The sequence below is a fragment of the Nothobranchius furzeri genome, chromosome 2 (genome assembly GCF_043380555.1).
Source record: "Nothobranchius furzeri strain GRZ-AD chromosome 2, NfurGRZ-RIMD1, whole genome shotgun sequence".
Lineage (NCBI taxonomy): Eukaryota > Metazoa > Chordata > Actinopteri > Cyprinodontiformes > Nothobranchiidae > Nothobranchius > Nothobranchius furzeri.
The window spans coordinates 79206428-79224236 of NC_091742.1; the positions used below are offsets into that span (position 1 = coordinate 79206428).

Consider the following 17809-nt stretch of genomic DNA (forward strand, 5'->3'; position numbering starts at 1 on the left):
AATTAAGTTGTGGAATAAGAGAAAATTAAAGAAAATGTCTTTTGAATGAAGCTGGGGTTTACTAATAAAAACTATTTGTGTTTAAGGTGTTACATTCATGCAGTTTAAAGGATCATTTCCCCTCAAAGATTTATCCGATTGGCATGTTGCTGGTCTAATTAATAGTGTAAATCATGTAACGGGCCTTTTTACTGCCTGACCCAAGTCTTAATGTCTATATTTAGTGTGAAAGTTGCAGGCTGGGAGGTTGTATCACAAAGAAAAGGGAATTTTCAAACCAGTGACACACTGAAAGTGGAAGAAAAGTTGAACTGCAAGAAGCAGCCACTGAGCAAGCTTAGAATAATGCTTTTCATCCAGTGAGTCAGATTACCAAAATGGAATTGTCCAGCATAAATGGGTTCCATTTTAAAAATCTTTATCAATCTGATAAAGACGGTTGGTCAGAATAATCAACACACATCTCTGGGATGGTGCTCTCATCCCGGATGTGCAGTTTTATGTCATGGATGCTAGAAATACTCAACATTTTAAAAACCCAACTTCATTTCCTCTTAAAAGATGGTGGCTAATCAGTGTATACAAATGCAAACCAGCTTGGAGGTTGCATTTACATTTTGCGATGTCATTACTGTGTTCAATGTGTTTATTTATTCCAACTTTGTAATTTGACTGGAAAGAGAGCTAACAACCGGTTAGCTTTAAAGCAATACACTAGACTGGAGCTTGAAAACGGTTGTCAATAATCGAGCCAGTTTCAGTTTAGCATTGAGACATCTACCACTTTCTGCTTAAAAAAGGCCTTAGCAAAGACAAGTAAACTTGCAAAGGCCATTTTATGATTGCAGTGTTTATTTTATGTGCTGTCAATTTGTTTTCTGTTTTACTGGAATGAAAGAAAATATTGATACACTGAAATTTAACTATTATCTGTTTCATGATGCTGATAAATATTCAAAAGCAGTATATAGATTATTTATTGAGAATTTACATGTAAACATTTACTGTTTGTGTGTGTGGTGCAATTCAACCTTCCGACTGCTAGGTGGCAGCAGTTTTTACCACCTTCATTCTGACAGAGGCACGGGATATGGCATTAACACGGAATGTGTCTTGGAAGCATCTGGCCTTTTCCAAATTATTTTTAAAATATAAAATATCATCTGGTTTGTAGTATGTGCATTATATTGCACCGTCTCCCCCTAAGGGAGCCTAATGGGCTCGACACACGGGAGGCGACATCGCCTCTCCTCCATTCATTTTCAATGAGACATGCACGACAAAGCGATAATCGCGGGTCTCCCTCCTACCAAGCGAAACGCGAAAAACGTGCGTGTGAAAGTTTGCACTCGTGCACGTGTCGTGCACGTGCGACCCAGCGACGCGATCCCAGAAAGTTGAAACATTTTCAACTTTTCATCGCTGTCGCTCGGGCGAGGACCAATCAACGGAGGTTTCATTCACTGACCAATGAGCGGTCAGGATGCTCCGCACTTCTCCGAGCAAACATGGAGGAGAAGTTGATTATTATTATGTTTTATAGTAAAATCAGAAGTAAGATTTCACATAACTCTAGCGGCACCTTGTGAAACATCATATCTACCGCTTTATTAACTCTGAACCGCTTAAATAACCTTAATTCCCTCCAACCTGACACAGCCAAACAAAACAACGGAAGTTTAGATTTCGCCATGGAATAGAATGCGTAGACGGCTTTGGCGCTGGCCGCTGCCGCGGATCGCCTCCCGTGTGACAGGTATTAAAAGCGACAGCGACAAATTTCGCTGATCGCGGTCGTTTGTCGCCTCCCGTGTGTCGAGCCCATAAGTCACGCCCATCTACTGCCGGTCCATTAGTCCCCTTCTGCCAAAAATTTTTTTTAAAAATTATGGGTCGAGTCATTTTCTGATCCCGTTTGACATGTGTCAGTGCATTAACATATGATGTACGAGAATTTTAAAGACATTTTGATGCCAAGAAAGTGCTTATTTTTGACCAGTGGCAAAAGTTATTTTAGGTTTTATGTAAAAGAACGTTGCAGACTCCAAATGCTTGTCTCACCAAATTGATTTAATTTAATGAGAAAAGAAGAAAAATGGCTGCAAAGGTTGGAATCCTTCTTCCAGGAAGCAGGAAGGAGCATTAAATGTGAAGAAAAGTGTCATAAATCTGGCCGTGTGGTGAGTGGCAGCTATACAAGGGGAGAAGAAACTCTGCGGTCATATGTGACTTGTGAGATTTGTAGTCTTTTTATGAATTTGTACAAATTACTAAATCTCAAATAACTTACCAGACATAGTTGAAACACACATATTTATCATTTAAATAGAAGTACAACATATGTGTGACTAGGAATGCATGTTTTCCAAAATTTCTTTAACCGGTTATTGACGTCTCAACGGTTAATACATGGTTAACCAGAAACCCACCAACACTCCTCCACCATCGACGCACACAAACATTTATAAATAACGCTTTTTCCGTCTCCTCTTGACCCACACTTGTTACTAGGGTTGTCACGGTAACCGGTATAGCGGTAAACCCCGGTAAAAAAGTTGACAATAAAAATAACCGTCCAGTTTTTAAAAAACTATATTATCTCGGTGGGTTTACCGTGGCCGCGGTTTAGGCGCGGTGACCCTTACCAGCCACCGTCGCTTCAGCTGAAGTTCCCGCGCACACGCACTGTTTAGTTTGCAACCAAAACTTTGAAGCTGAAATAATGGCCGAAGGAGGAGACGGCAGCGCCCAGGACATCCATCAGCCCTCAAAGAAGACTAAATGGGAAGTATGGGCATATTTTGGATTTCTGAAAATGCTGAGGGACAGTTAATAGAAGACGGCTATCCCGTTTGCAGAACGTGCAGAAGCAGGTGTCTGCAAAAGGCAGCAACACTTCAAATCTAATGGCACATCTGAGTGACCATCACCCACGTCTCTACAGCCAGTGCAAGGTAGGTTAACATTAGCGTTTTAGCTTAAATGCATGACGTGAGGACTTTTGGTTGAAGGAGAATGCAACGAGTCACTATAAACTGCAGCCGCAGCGTCCTCTGCCAGCATTTAAACCGTGTCACGGACACCCTGTTGCTGGATGAAGCATCTTATTTGTTGATGATGAAGAGAAATATACAATTAGTTCCTTGTCATTGATTTGTTTACTTATTCAATGCCATTGATACTTGAACATTTGGATTTGATTACATAGTGTAGTAGTTATTTTAGTAATTTGTTTAAAGTGGCTATTTATTTTAAATACATATTTTTTAAGGTTGACTTGTACAGTGCTCAAGTCAAGTGTGGACTGGAGTTTTAGATTTTCATTTTGATAATGAAGAAAACAAGTATGTGTGAAAACAAGTGGTGTTTCTTTCATTTGTTTACATATTGTTTATGTTTTGAATGTTTGGATTTGTATAATTTAAACCTGCACTGACTACTGCAACATGTTCCAGAAAAATAAGCTATTTGTTCCTTTACTTGTGAAAAGTTGCACTTTTGCTAAGGCTTTGTGTTATTTTAGGTTTAATAAACACTGTTAAACCTTTTCAAAACTATTTTAGTTTGTGTAGAACAGGACTATCAATGCTTTCTGAACATATGCAACACCGTTTAAAAAATACCGCGATAATACCGAAAACCGTGATAATTTTGGTCACAATAACCGTGAGGTTAAATTTTCATACCGTGACAACCCTACTTGTTACATTCATGAGCACAAAGTAAAGAGATAGCTGTCATCCCACCTAAAATGTCCGTCAGGTTCGCAACTTGTTGCGCAGCGGACAAGAATGAAATAACTAAGAATAAACTGCTTCCACCCTGTGCTCTTTGCTAACCGCTTTGTGTTTGAGCACATTTGTTTGATCATGTGACGAGCTCATTTTTTCTTCTGCAGTTGCCCAGTAAACATTTTGATAGCTCTATAAAATATTTAACACCCCAGCACAGCAGATGGGACTTGAAGCATTTAACCGGGCAACACGATTTTACCTGGTTACAACATTAACAGCAATTAACCAGTTAACTATGCAGGGTTTCCTCCAGCACTTTAAAAACCAGGTGGTTTGCCAGGCTTAGCTTGGTCACCCACCAGGCTAAGGGCGGTCCCCTCCCCGACCCAATCTTCTCCGCTGATACGGACGATGCAAGGCAGCGAAACAAAACGCCAGCCTCCCCTCCGCTGATACGAATGATTTCCATGCCACTAACGTGTTTCCGGTTAAAAACCTAAGAAATGTGCAGCAGCTTGAACCCGTGATATCATTCTTTCAGTCACTACCCAAAGCTCGTGACCACAGGTGAGGGTAGGAACGTAAATCCACCGGTAATTGGAGAGCTTTCAGCTTTCTCTTCACCACAACAAATAGGTACAACATCCGCAGTACTGCAGACACAGCACCACTTTGCCCTTTGATCTCATGTTCCATTTTTCCCTCAACCGTAAACAAGACCACAAGATACTTAAGCTTCTCCACTTACGGCAGAACAAGGTTCTGTGCTGGGGCCTCTGCTCTTCCTCCTCTATCTGCTCCCTCTTCAGCACATCTTGACCTCCTTTAAAGGAATCTCCTACCATCTTTATGCAGATGACATCCAACTGTACATCTCCTTTATGCCCCATGAGCTGTCTAAGCTGCAGCTGTTACACACCTGCTTAGACTCTATCAAAACCTGGATGGCTGGGAGCTTTCTACAGCTGAATGAAGATAAGACTGAGATCCTCATCTGTGCCCCAGACAAGCTGGTTCCCAAAGTCAGAGACTCTCTTGGTCAGCTTGCTTCTCACACCAAACCTTCTGTCAGGAATCTTGGCATGACATTTGACCCAGCTCTCACCCTGGATTCTTGTGTCAGTTCTCTTGTTCGCTCTTCCTTCTTCCATCTCAGGAACATTGCTAAGCTGAGTCCCATTCTGTCTCGCTCTGAACTTGAGACAGTTCTCCACACCTTCATCTCCTCACTCTTAGACTACTGTAACTCTCTTTTCACATGTCTGAGCAGAACCTCCCTGAACCGTCTACAGGTGGTTCAGAATGCCTGTGCTCGGCTTCTGACCAAGTCCTCCAAACACACCCACATCACCCCGCTTCTCCTCCAGCTTCACTGGCTGCCAGTCAACTTCAGGGTTCATTTCAAGATCCTGGTTCTGGTCTATAGGGCCTTACATGGACAAGCACCATCTTACATTGGTGATCTTCTTAGTCCCTACACCCCCAGCAGGTCCCTGAGGTCCAGTGATCAAAGCCTACTGGTTGTGCAGCACCAGGCTAAAGACCAAAGGTGACAGATCATTTGCTGCTGTGGCCCCCAGACTCTGGAACTCTCTCCCCCTGAGCCTGAGATCAGTGGACTCAGTGGTCTCCTTTAAAGGCCCAATGTGTGATATTTCATCTTATAAGTTATCAAATTTCTTGTATCACATTCTCAAATTTGTTTTTTTTTAATGATAATTCAAACAAGCATTTATTCTAAGCATTATTATTAGCTTTATATTTTAATATTTTAGACAAAAGAAGCAGACCGGTGCTCCATATGGCATGCGCCATCTTAAAATACAGTGACCTTTTAGGGACATACAACATATTAAGCTTCGCATTTGATGTTTGCGTTTTTAAATGATGTAACCTCAAAGAAACAGCAGGGGGCAGAAGTGCGCCTTGTAAGCATGCAGTCTGACAAAGTAACTAAGAAGAAGAAGAAACTAGCCACACCGTACTTCTAGCGATGGAGGATCACACATATTCTACAAGCAAACTTGAGAAACGGGATAGTTTGAAAGCGCTTGAAAGCGCCGATCTTCTAGACTTTATTGCAGCTCTGCCTCTTCCTCTTGTGCGTGGAACGTTGCGGCTGGTTTGAGCAAATTCGGCTCCTTCATCTTGGGATGCTTGCCCTGCTTCTGTCGCATGTCTAACACCTCTGCCTCTCTGTGCGCTGGCACACGTCTGTCCTCTCCCTCTTCCTCTCCCTCTTCCTCGCCCTCTTCCTCTCCCTCGTCCTCTGTCTGTCTTCACTGATGAACCATCGGATGATATCTGACTCTGTTTACGGAGAGAAAACAATTACAGACTACACTACCTTGTATATTTCCAAAATGGCAAATAGAAATATAACATTTCTCAAATAAAATGAACAAAATATTGTCATTTTTTGTAGTCAGAAGTCATCACTAACTAGCTGCCGTTTGCTATTAGCAAACATAACTGACATAAAAAAGTTTTTCTTATTCAAAACCTATTTAGATTAAATTAATAAAATAAGTTAGATGAAAACAACTAACCTGTTCGCTGACTTGAAAGCTGGAATTAGATGATGACATGCTGCCGTTTACAGCAACACGATTTTGTATTGTATTTGTTATATTTGTTAATAAAGTTTTAAATAATGATTAAAAAAACCCTTTTTGATCCTCGGGGGCTCCAATAGCTGCAATACCGACTCTAAACTGCGTGGTGCTAAAGAGTCGGATCTTTTTACTATGATTTCTGTGAATTTCACACACGGGGCCTTTAAAAAGCAGCTGAAGACTCACTTGTTCAAGCTGGCTTTTGTATGACCTTCTTCACCACTCTCTCTTTATTTTGCTCTCCCCACCTATTCCACCTTCCTCAGATCCACTGATTTCCCTCTTTCCTATTCACTCTCTCTCTCTTAACATTTTTTTAATCACAATTGTCTATTTTTTCTCATTTTAAATATATTTTTAACCATTTTCAAAATTCTTTTTAATATTTTTACATTTTTTGTTTTTGTGAAGCGCCTCATGATTTTTATCTTGAGAGGCGTTATAGAAATGATATTTTCTTCTTCTTCTCATCCCTGACCTGGAGAAGGCATTCTACCCTTTTCCGACTCAAGACTATGGTCTCGGATTAAAAGGAGCTGATTCTCATCCCAGCCGCTTCACACTCTGCTGCAAACCGCTTCAGTGAGAGCCGGAGATTGTATTTACATTAACAAAATATCACCTCAGTATAAATTATGATTATAAAAGAAAAGTAGCTTCTTTGGTGTGGCCCTTTAACTATGCATCGTCAAACTTTGGTGACAATGTATACATTTGTTGATGACTTTGTTTACGTTTACAAAACAAAGCAAAGCAACAAAATTCTAGAAATGCAATCAGGGCCCGCGCAAATTCACTTTGTGGGCCTGAAAATGTCCCCGGGCCAAGCTTTGATGTGTCGAGACGTGAGACGTTTTATTTGCAACAGCTTAAACAAAGTCCCGTCTTTTATTTCACTCTCTTTCCTGTGACTGCGTAAAAGTGGACCAATCTAAAGCAGCTGTGTGTAGCAACGCTAAATCTTCCCACAGACTTTCTGATAAACCCTTGAATGTGTTATTACTTTGAACATGCATAAATCCCAACTCTGACAACCCCTTTGCAGTGAAACTCCCCCCTCCTGTGATCTTTAGCACCCCCAGGTTGGGAACCACTGTGATTTCCACCAGCCTAGTGGTAATTATAGTACACCACTACACACAGTTCAGCAGTCAGACGTTTTATGATAAAAGACAAACGCAGCAGCCTGCTTTCATAAAACTCACATTCAGCAGCACACCAACGCTACAGCGAGCACCAAAGGGCATGGAGCCCATCTGAATATCAAAGACTGCTTTTATGTAAAATTGTATTGTGTTAAATCAGTAACATTTTAAAGGGAAGGACTTGTGAAATATTAACAGCCTACAAACTGGAGGATCAATATAAATGCAAACGAGAGGAGGAACAGCGCACCCTCTGCTTCTGTCTGGTTAGAAATTAATAAATCCACAAAGAATTAAATCTCCCAACCAGAAACCAGCCCAGACACCCCCCTGACAGGGGCCTCCATTAGAATTCATAAAGGAAGAAGAGTAAAGAGTGATTTGGGGTCTTTGGATGTCTGTAAACTCACAGAGGGGTGTTTTTGTTGTTGGTCCAACTGCGAGCCATGTTTCCGCAAAGCTCATTTATTTGATTATTCATCTGCTTCCATCATTGTTTCCCATCTTGCCTCCAGCTCTCACTGAGCCAATTAATTTCTCTGCACTCCGGAGCTATTTCAATCATCCGCGCTTTGTGTCCAACGTACACGTCCTCGGTAGGCCTGCATGCAGTTAGCGTCCGTCTCTGTGTTTATGAACACGCCAGACACCAGTGAGTGATGGCACTGCCCACTGATGTAGCCTGGAGGGGCTTTTGTTTGTGTGTTGCTCCTACCTCGTTGCCGTACATCATGAGGTGGTGGGTGGTGATGAGGGCTTTGAAGACCACCACCCAGCTGGAGTTGGCCGTGCGCTCGAAAAGTGTGTCCGCCAGCTGGGGAATGCTCACGTTCATCTCATTGGTGCAGTGGATCAGATCTGGGGTGTGCAGAAAGACAAACACCATCACACGAGAGCAAAGAGACGTACAAATCAAATCCCACCATCAAAAAACACCAGTCCACTTAAAAAAAACAAGTGAAGGACACGTCCAACCTCCTAACCTCCTGACTTTACCATCTGGCTCTGTTTTGCTCTCAGGGGTGTGTTGGCACAAGTTCAGGTGTCACTCATTCACAGATCATGAGAGGAAATTGAACTTTCAGGTGTGAAAATGTCAAGCTGCAAACTTCACACATCAGAAACAGAACAGTAAGACGCTATTAGGCTGAGACGCTGTCGACAACACCAGCAGGACGCTCTCTGATACTCGGGATGAACTACATGTTCTTCAAAACACACATTCACTATTAACCAGGGGTGTTCAGGTGCCCAGAATGGTCATGATTGAGAAAAAAAACGTTTATTTTTTAAAAAAAATAAAAATAAAACAGCGTTCTTGTACTTTCTGAAAACCGTATCTAGCAGAATGAGAGAAAATGCCAGGATGAGCTACTGCGGTACACCTAGAGCATGAAAACGGCTTCATTTTTTACTTTATCTCAGGGAACACAACACAATCAGACCTGGACCCAACAGCTTGGCTGCTCCTCACTGTTCTCTTTTTTAATGGAGATCGATTTGGACCAACCCAGGTTCTGGTCCCTTAGCTTATTATAAAGATTCAGTGTCTCCACTCACCACATGCAACTATCACAGCCAGTCTCCCAAGCAAACACATCAATACACACACACACACACACGCCCATTCAAACTGATCATTCACCTCAGATTTAGGCTTCGTTTTATTTTAATTCCTGCATCTTCCCTTCACTCCACCATCTCTCTCTTCCCCCTTTTGTTCTCTGTTCCCTGCTGGCTCTCACACCTGGTAACTACGGAAACAGCCTCTCATTAAACTACTGGAGGATTGTGATGGACAGCAACACTTTATCTTCATAATCAGGTGGTCACTATGGTGAGAGCGTGTGCAGGTGCTGCCCATTGTCGCCTTTCATTCATCCACTTAATGTCCTGCTCAAGCGCCCCCCCCCCACACACACACACACACACAGACCAGGTGGTGGGCTACTTGGTCAATACAAACTAGTGTAGAGTGATGTAATATAAAGGTGCATAACAGCACAATCCGTCCCCGTAGAGAACGACAGCTGATCAAAGAGATTAGCATCTGAAAGCATCGTTGTCACTTGACTGTTGGTCTCACCTCTCCCAACAACTCGTCATCATCTGTAAGTGGAAACCATTCACGTTCCTGAACTGGAACATTAAAGGCTATTTGTGGCCCTGTAGTAAAAAAATAACTCTTGCTTGCAACCATACAAAAATTCTATACCCTGATTACCGTCACTGTATAGGAGTTCATTATATTAGTAGACGGTTTTATCAAAAGTCATTCAAAGTGTGCAAAGACTAGTGATGCACCAATATGACATTTTTGGGCCAATGCCAATATCCGATATTATTATCGCTGTTATGGCTAATATTTGCCAATATTGATATACTGACATCAATGCTTCTAAAATCAGCAGATTTTTTACTAAATGAAAAAAATGAAAGCAGAATTTATGTTATGTACATACAATATTACACTTCTGAGATGACTACAATCACTGTCACATGACTAAACAAAAACAAATAAATTGATATGCATGGATTCTGATTTTAAGAGTTGATATTGAATTCTGATTCTTTTGAAACTGAAGTGCTGATACAGATTTTAGGGGAGTCGAAAGTATCTCAGAATTATAATTAGCACAACACGATTGTTTTGTTGTTCCTCTGATTAACTTCAAAATGACAGTTCTAGAAGTTCTAGTTCTGTTACTGCTAGCATCATTTGGAATTTAGCGCTAGTAAAATCTGACTAAGAAACATGTTGGATGTCTTTTTTCCTCCATTCACCCCCCAAAAATAATTCTGAACCTTAGTTCATATTTAAGTGCATCTGTAATTTTCCAGGAGGTTTAGTCTGAGACCCTGTACACATGAGCCAGGTATCCCACGAGAAGAAAGCTATTTCTCTATGGTTTAACCCATCATACACACCAAAGCGCAGATAAACGGCACCAAAAGCAATTCTTCCGGAAACGTAGACCAAGGCGGAGATTTGTGATTTCTCCATTGTCCGCCATTGCTTGTAAACATACATAATCAGGGGTACAGATTTTGCAAAGTCACGGACCGTGACAAAAAATCTCTGGCATCGCACATGCAACCTGTCTTTACACACCTGTTTTACAAGCTAAATTACTGCTCTATATTGAAGACCACAGGAAAAGGACTAAGTTGCGGACAGTTATTGCTCGTCACCTAGTTATTCTACATCCGAGAAATGTTATTTCGGCAAAGATGCCGACACTTACTGCCATCTAATGTTAGTTTTAGCATGAATTTGCTTCAAAGTGAGCTGGAATGTTTGCTGAAAACGAGGTGATGTGGACCCAAGTTCTTTCCTAGATGGGTGGGGAGGATATTTGGCATTACAAAAACCCAGCTGTGCGTGTTCATGTCCTCAGACACCAGCAAGATAATACATGTTGGACTCAAGCTGTGTGTAGCTGTGTTTTCAAGTAAAACCCTCAAAGCTTCTGATGTTGGCTTGGGAAATGTAAGAAGCTAGCAGCAAGTTGAACTGCTAGAGTCATCTCAGGTACCACAGATGACTAAAAGGGTAGATGACGTTGCACAAGCAGGCAACTCACGACTCATTAGATTCATGCTTCCATCGTCACATTGACCTTCTCTCCTCATATTGTGCAGATGGACAGACGATCTTAAATCCTCCCTTCAACACTTCAGTAGAGTTTAAAACAGAGTCGCACTAGCGATTTAGTCTCTGGAAGCTTAAAAATATCCAGTGACCTCTTGCTTGTCTCCTTGCATTAGCTGGGGAATCAAAAGCGTACCATATCTTTTAAATTGCTTGGCCACCAAATACATATATACAATATTCCATTGTCAAATTATTTCATTCAATACTACCAACATAGGAACCATGGTTACCCTCGATACCAGTAACCTTTTCAACCCGAGTACTTGCCCTCTTTCTCGTCTCTTTTCTCTCCAACGTGCAGTTACTTTTGCTTCATGGTTTTCCTCCTCTATCAGCCCATCTCGCCTTCGGTTTTTGTCAAAGCTCATGTTTTTTCATTAGGTCTGGAGTGGTGTGTGTGTGTGTGTGTGTGTGTGTGAGAAAAAAAGTACTAAGAGCAGGACTGATTAGCTCCGCGGGGACGCTCGTGCATGAGTGGGTATGTGTGCCAGTGATAATGTAAAGTCGGTACATGTGCCGACTTAATCAGCCGGAGTGGAAAGCATTAGATGCCACTGATCCTAGACCTGAGGGGGAAAATATCTAAAATCTAAAAAAGGGAACAGAAGGCAACCGAGACAAACATACGGCACAGAGGGAAGGAGGAGAAGAATAAAAGAGGGATGGGCGGGTGATGGAGGAGAGTCAAGCAGAGAAGAATAAAGAAATAATAGACGGAGATGTGTGATCAAGAGTGGAGGAGATGAGACCAGATGATGGGACATGAGAGGCATGAGGGTTTCTTTATCCAGACAATTTGCAGGAATTCACACACGGCTGATCCAGCCTCCTTGCCTCATCTTTACTGCCCGTCTTCATGTGGTTTAGAGCATAAACACTCCTCGACATGTCGTTGGCTTTCAAAGCACAAACCTCAGTAATTCATCTGACCACACACACATCACTATATGGATGTGTAACAGCACCTGGACAACAGCTTCCAAGTCTGACCTGGCTATTTGGCGACAATGGATTAGAGGTAATCAAGACAAGCCGACAGTCTGACAAAATGTACGAAAGATGTCAGAAAGTATAAGAAAACCTAGTAGGATCGTGTCGTATAAACGTTTCAGCGTTACCAAAAAAGTAATGAGTAATCTAATCTAATTAATTACAGTCTTCTTTTATCATAACGCCGTTTCCGTTACTGATAAGAAAATGCGTGCGGTACTAATTCAGCAGTGCGATGTGTTGGGAGATAAAGAGGCGGATGTTTTCATCCAAGCGCATCACGGCCCGTGAAGAACGAGGAAGACGTGATGAATAGTCGACGGCTGCAGACCCGCAGATTCGCTGCTGCAGGCGTGCCCTTATTGGCATGACAGCGGGACTTGAAGGTCCGCTCACCTGTTCACCGCTCAGACATCACGATCTTCTACCTTCCTAGATCATCCAGCTGTAACCTGTTTCTGATCATGTCTTTAATCCCGCTGCAACACTGATGCATCAGTCTCAGACGTCATGGAGCTCAGGTGTTATCAGAACTACCTGTGTGTGTTTACCAGCCAGCTTCAGCTCTTCTGTGTTTGGGTCTGACCCACGTTAGTAAATGTAAGTCCTCCATCAGGTTTGTGCCTCTTCTAGTGTCATTTTAAAGGATTTTATTTATTTATTTAACCGTTACTAGATTACCAGCAACAGAAATGCTACTTAAAACACACAATTGTGTGAAACTGGAAAACTTAGAATTCTGTGCAAAATTACATTTTTTCAGTAATTTAACTAGACTGAGAGACCATTTAAAGGCTCAGGAACCTTTATAGGTGTTTCTATTTGCAATTATATATTTTAGCTGATCAGGGTCTTGTTAAATATCACAGTGAATTTTTAATTGTCTAGATAAGTGTAATGTTCCTGTTTGTAGTTCCTCCTGTTAAGTGCCCGCTTATTTTAATTATTCAGTTTAATGAAAAACATTTGGACATAAATTGTTTTCTGTTTATTTATTTGGCAGACGCTTTTTATCCAAACCAACATACAATTGTTAATCTATAGGTCATTTTGTGATCTGTGGAGGAAACCAGAGAACCCGGAGCAAACCCATGCATGCATGGGGAGAACATGCAACTCCACGCAGAAAGGCCGCAGCCAGGCTTCAAACCTGCAACCCTCTTGCTGCGAGGTACTGACAACTGCACCACGATGCAGCACATTTTATTATGTTCCAGTCATTAGTAATTTGTATTCCAGTATTGTAGTAATTTTAAGTAAATTTAGGAAGTTTAATTAAGAGGGGAACCCATTTTTCTTGCATTCTTCAATGAAAAAAGACAAAATGGTTATTTTTCTTGCTAATTAGTTACTTTTTAAATCTTGTAACTCAGTAAGTAACAGAGTTACTTTTTGCCAAAGTAATCAGTAACTATAACTAATTACTTTTTTAAAGTAATGTTCCCAACACTGGCTATGATACACATACCTGGATCAGGTATCAGTCTAATACTGTGGTCATGGACCCGTACTCAAAAGTACTTAAAACTGCGGAACGGATACAACTTTACACAGAGTTTCTGTCTCCAAGTTCATGGTCAGCATCCTGGTAAGGACCCAGCCAACCCGACCAATGTAGACTAGGTCCTTCATCGACCGAGAAAACGGTAAATAATCTGCCATGAGTCTAGAGGGTCTGGTCTGCCCACCATTACCTGAAACTTAAAACCGTATCTACCCATCTGTCGTTGATTTATAAAACACATTTAAAACACAGCGTCGCAGCACACCAAAGAGCTCTACATACAAGGCAAAAAGAGTCATAAAAAGTGGTAGTCAAAGCTCGGCCAGTACAGTCAAAGAGCATACAACAGAGTTAACAGTAAAGGAGAAAAGCAAGCCAGCTCACCTCTTCGCTGTGACACGTAATCAGCCTTACAATGCAGCCTAAGAAGGATGCCGCCTCTGAATTAGGACACAGCCAGTGGTGCTCAGCTCTGGAGAACCTGTATTCATCCTGTTACTGACAGCAAGTCAACCCTCACTGATCTGCAGCTAGTCCAAAAACGTATCTGTGGTGAATGATATTGACTGTCTGTACCAACTAGTAATACTAGTACTCAACAAAAAAGTTGCATCGAACTGAAATGAACCTCTCATTTATTCAGCTATTGAACACCAAGTTTTATTTGCCCAATTTATTCTGCTCATTAATTTAGAACAGAATGGTCTGTTAAAATCCTAATTATCAGTACGATAGAGCAGATGATTCAAACTTTGAATAATTTGTTCGGGAGAGAAAGCTTGAACTGAAAGTAGAAAAACCGTCACTGCTGCATCTGTAACAGGAGGACATCTGGGTGTTTAGCATAACCTGATGGAACCGCAAGCTGGACCCAATTTGTTTTTTAACAGAATATCCTCCCGTCTTTTCTTGTTTGTTAGGCTTCCAACTCCAGAAAATTGTTAATATCAATTACGGGTGTCTGATATTATTGGCCTACCATTAAAGTCAGCACTGAAATCTATTATCCGAAAATATCCATCAATTTTCAGGCTTTTAATTAACATACCATAAAGATTTTATACTAAACACTCTTCAGCTACTTCTCTTCTGTCAGAGTGTTAAAATATGACAGATATGAGGTAACGTTTTGAGATATTTTTGCTTATTTGGCACAACGTGTGAAGTACAGGGTATATACAGCAATCCTTAAGTAAAATTTACTACTTTTTAATATGTTTGTTTACTACCTTCAGAATTTTTTTAAAACCATCACAACACTAAATTGCAAGTGTTAATCAGCAACCTATTTACACATATTTTAACATACATAACATACAAAAAGAATAGACTTAGAGACTCACTGATGTTGACAACGTATTGCACATATTTATTTTACTTAGAAAATAAGCCAGGCACTTCTGTTCAGCGGTTCAGACAGTTGACCACGAGGCCTGAAATGATGCAGAACGACCACTGAATATGACGTCATCATTATGTGACCGGATATGCTAAAGTAGGGCTGCTCGATTATGGCAAAAATAATAATCACGATTAATGTGACTGAAATTGAGATCTCGATTATTTAAGACACCTTAAGATTATTAAGACCTCCCCGACCCCACCGTGTCCGCTGACACGAACGGCACAACGAAACTAGAGCCCTCCATCGGCTGATACTGGCGAGAAACAACAGCGGAGCATGTGCAACCCCCCCGCTCTCACGAAGGAGCGTTGCGAGACGGAGCACGCGACCCCCCACCCGCTCTCATGGAGGAGCGCTGCGTGACATGGTGACACACCTATTGGGGTGGGGGGTGGGGGTCGCCAGGCTTATAAAGTGCTGGGGGAACCCTAGCCTAGGGAACTAGACCAAATTCTTGCTTTGCAATTTATTTAGTCTGGCTTGCCAGACTAGGGGGAACCCTGTATGTGTGTGTGTGTAATATATATATATATATATAGATATACAGACAGACAGACAGACAGACAGACAGACAGACAGACAGACAGACAGACAGACAGACAGACAGACAGACAGACAGACAGACAGACAGACAGACAGACAGACAGACAGACAGACAGACAGACAGACAGACAGACAGACAGACAGACAGACAGACAGACAGACAGACAGACAGACAGACAGACAGACAGACAGACAGACAGATAGATAGATAGATAGATAGATAGATAGATAGATAGATAGATAGATAGATAGATAGATAGATAGATAGATAGATAGATAGATAGATAGATAGATATATAGATAGATAGATAGATATAGATATATATAATATCTCATCTTTGGCTGTTGATTTCCATCGCTTATTATGGAGCGGAGCTTCTCTGCTCTTTACTGTACAGCACGTTGGTCAACTGTCATGCTGTTTAAAATGTGCTTCATAAATAAACTAGGTAAGTTATAAAAGCCAATGTCAAGCATTCCTGATATCAATAAATTGTCCCTATGCGTAAACCAGTATTCGGTCATATGAATGTGTGTGAAGAATGGCTGGTCAGTAAATATGATCTCATTCTCAACAGTAGCTTCTCTGTCCGTCTCTATGCTCCATTGTTACTTGTCATCAGATGACCTCTGTGCCTTTTCCAGTGACACAAAACCAAGCAGAGACTTCCTGGTACTGTGCAGAAGCTGGAAAAACCTGGAATAGGAACGCCTTAATGACACGAGTATGTGTATAAGAAATGCAGCATTTTGTGCTTTGGAGGGCATCTCTACATCTTAAAGAGTCAGATTTCCTAAAATTAACATTCAAATTATATTAAGATTTCAACTTTAAATATTAATAATTACACTACTGGCTGCCAGTACTGGTGAAAATATGGTAATATTTTATTATCTAGCGCAGGGGTGGGGAACCCTGGTCCATCAAGGGCCACTATCCAGCATATTTTAGTTTCAACCCTGCTTCAACACACTTAATTTCAATCAGCAGATGATTAACAGGCTTCTGCAGAGCCTGATGAGCTGCTGTACAGTTGAATCAACCACTGAATCAGAAGTGTTGGAGCCAAGACATGCAGGATACCGGCCCTCAAGGACCAGGGCTCCCCAAGCCTGATCTAGTGGACGTTTAAAAAACAAGCATATGTAGTTAATGCTGGCTGCAATTACAAAGTTTAAAAATATACTTTGTATTATTATTGAGACTAGTTTTGTGATTACTGTGATTTTAATTAACAATATTAAGACTGAAAGCTCACAGTAAATCCAGTTACACCATTTAAGATTTGTTTTCTCCTCTAAAAGCAACATTTCCTAACGTAACTGCCCATAAGAAATCAAAAGTGACAGGTTTGCTTCTCTCCTTGGTAAATATATGCATGTTTTTAAAGTTAGCATAAACTCCTGTATCTGCTGGTGTTGAACCTTAAAAAGTCCTGCAAGGAAAAATAATTGCATCTTTACAAAGGGATGTAGCATCAAGCACAGCAGCACAGCTGTAATTACTCTTTAATCAGCTTAAGCCGTGCTTGAATCAGGCCAATATAATCCTGTTTTTAAAAAAATCTGCAAAATCCGCTTAATTTAATGGTTCACCGATCAATCGGCCCACATCTAGTTACACTGGCTGGTGAATTAAACGTAGTTTGGGCAAAAAAAATCCTTCTAATTTAAAACAATAAAAGCTACAACTAATTAAAGTCTTTATGGACCACCACACACTCCTATCATGCCTTTATCAGCACTAATGAACTGGCTGAGTGAAAAGAGGTCAAACTGTACGGATTAAGGATCATCTCTGAATCTAGGCAGACATCTGCAGGTAGCTCCTTCTTTCAGACAGCAATAAAAAAAACCTCCTTGAACTCAAGATTCCTTTGATGTTTTATCGACTTATTTCTTATCTGAACATACTTCAAGTACACTTTCTAAATGTGTCTTTATGTAACTCCTCAACTAATGAGTCCATGACAGCGTTGGTGTTTGTGCATCTTTACTGAACAAACACAACGTTGGAATAACTTCAGGGTAAAACGTCAAACACGCAGAGCCTTAGCTGACCTCGATACGTTTCTGTTACTAGACTAAATTATGAAACATGTGCTGATACCAAAGGGAGGTTTGGATAATTCATCGTGTTTCCCCTGGCAACGAATATGGTGTAAATTCCCTCCTTAGCAACAGTCCAGGCAAATCAATTCTCTAATTTATGCAAGAC

General features: G+C 41.1%; 1 protein-coding gene across 7 annotated transcripts in view; it reads right to left on the reverse strand.

The window, feature by feature from the left end:
* Positions 1 to 17809, reverse strand: part of si:ch211-200p22.4 (phosphatidylinositol-binding clathrin assembly protein) — a 129843-nt gene that overhangs the window by 89771 nt on the left and 22263 nt on the right. For all 7 annotated transcript variants that reach the window (XM_015946343.3, XM_015946341.3, XM_015946344.3 and 4 more), the window contains exon 2: positions 8210 to 8352. In XM_015946343.3, coding sequence (XP_015801829.1) covers positions 8210 to 8352 — 143 coding nt within the window. The remainder of the gene's footprint in view (positions 1 to 8209; positions 8353 to 17809) is intronic.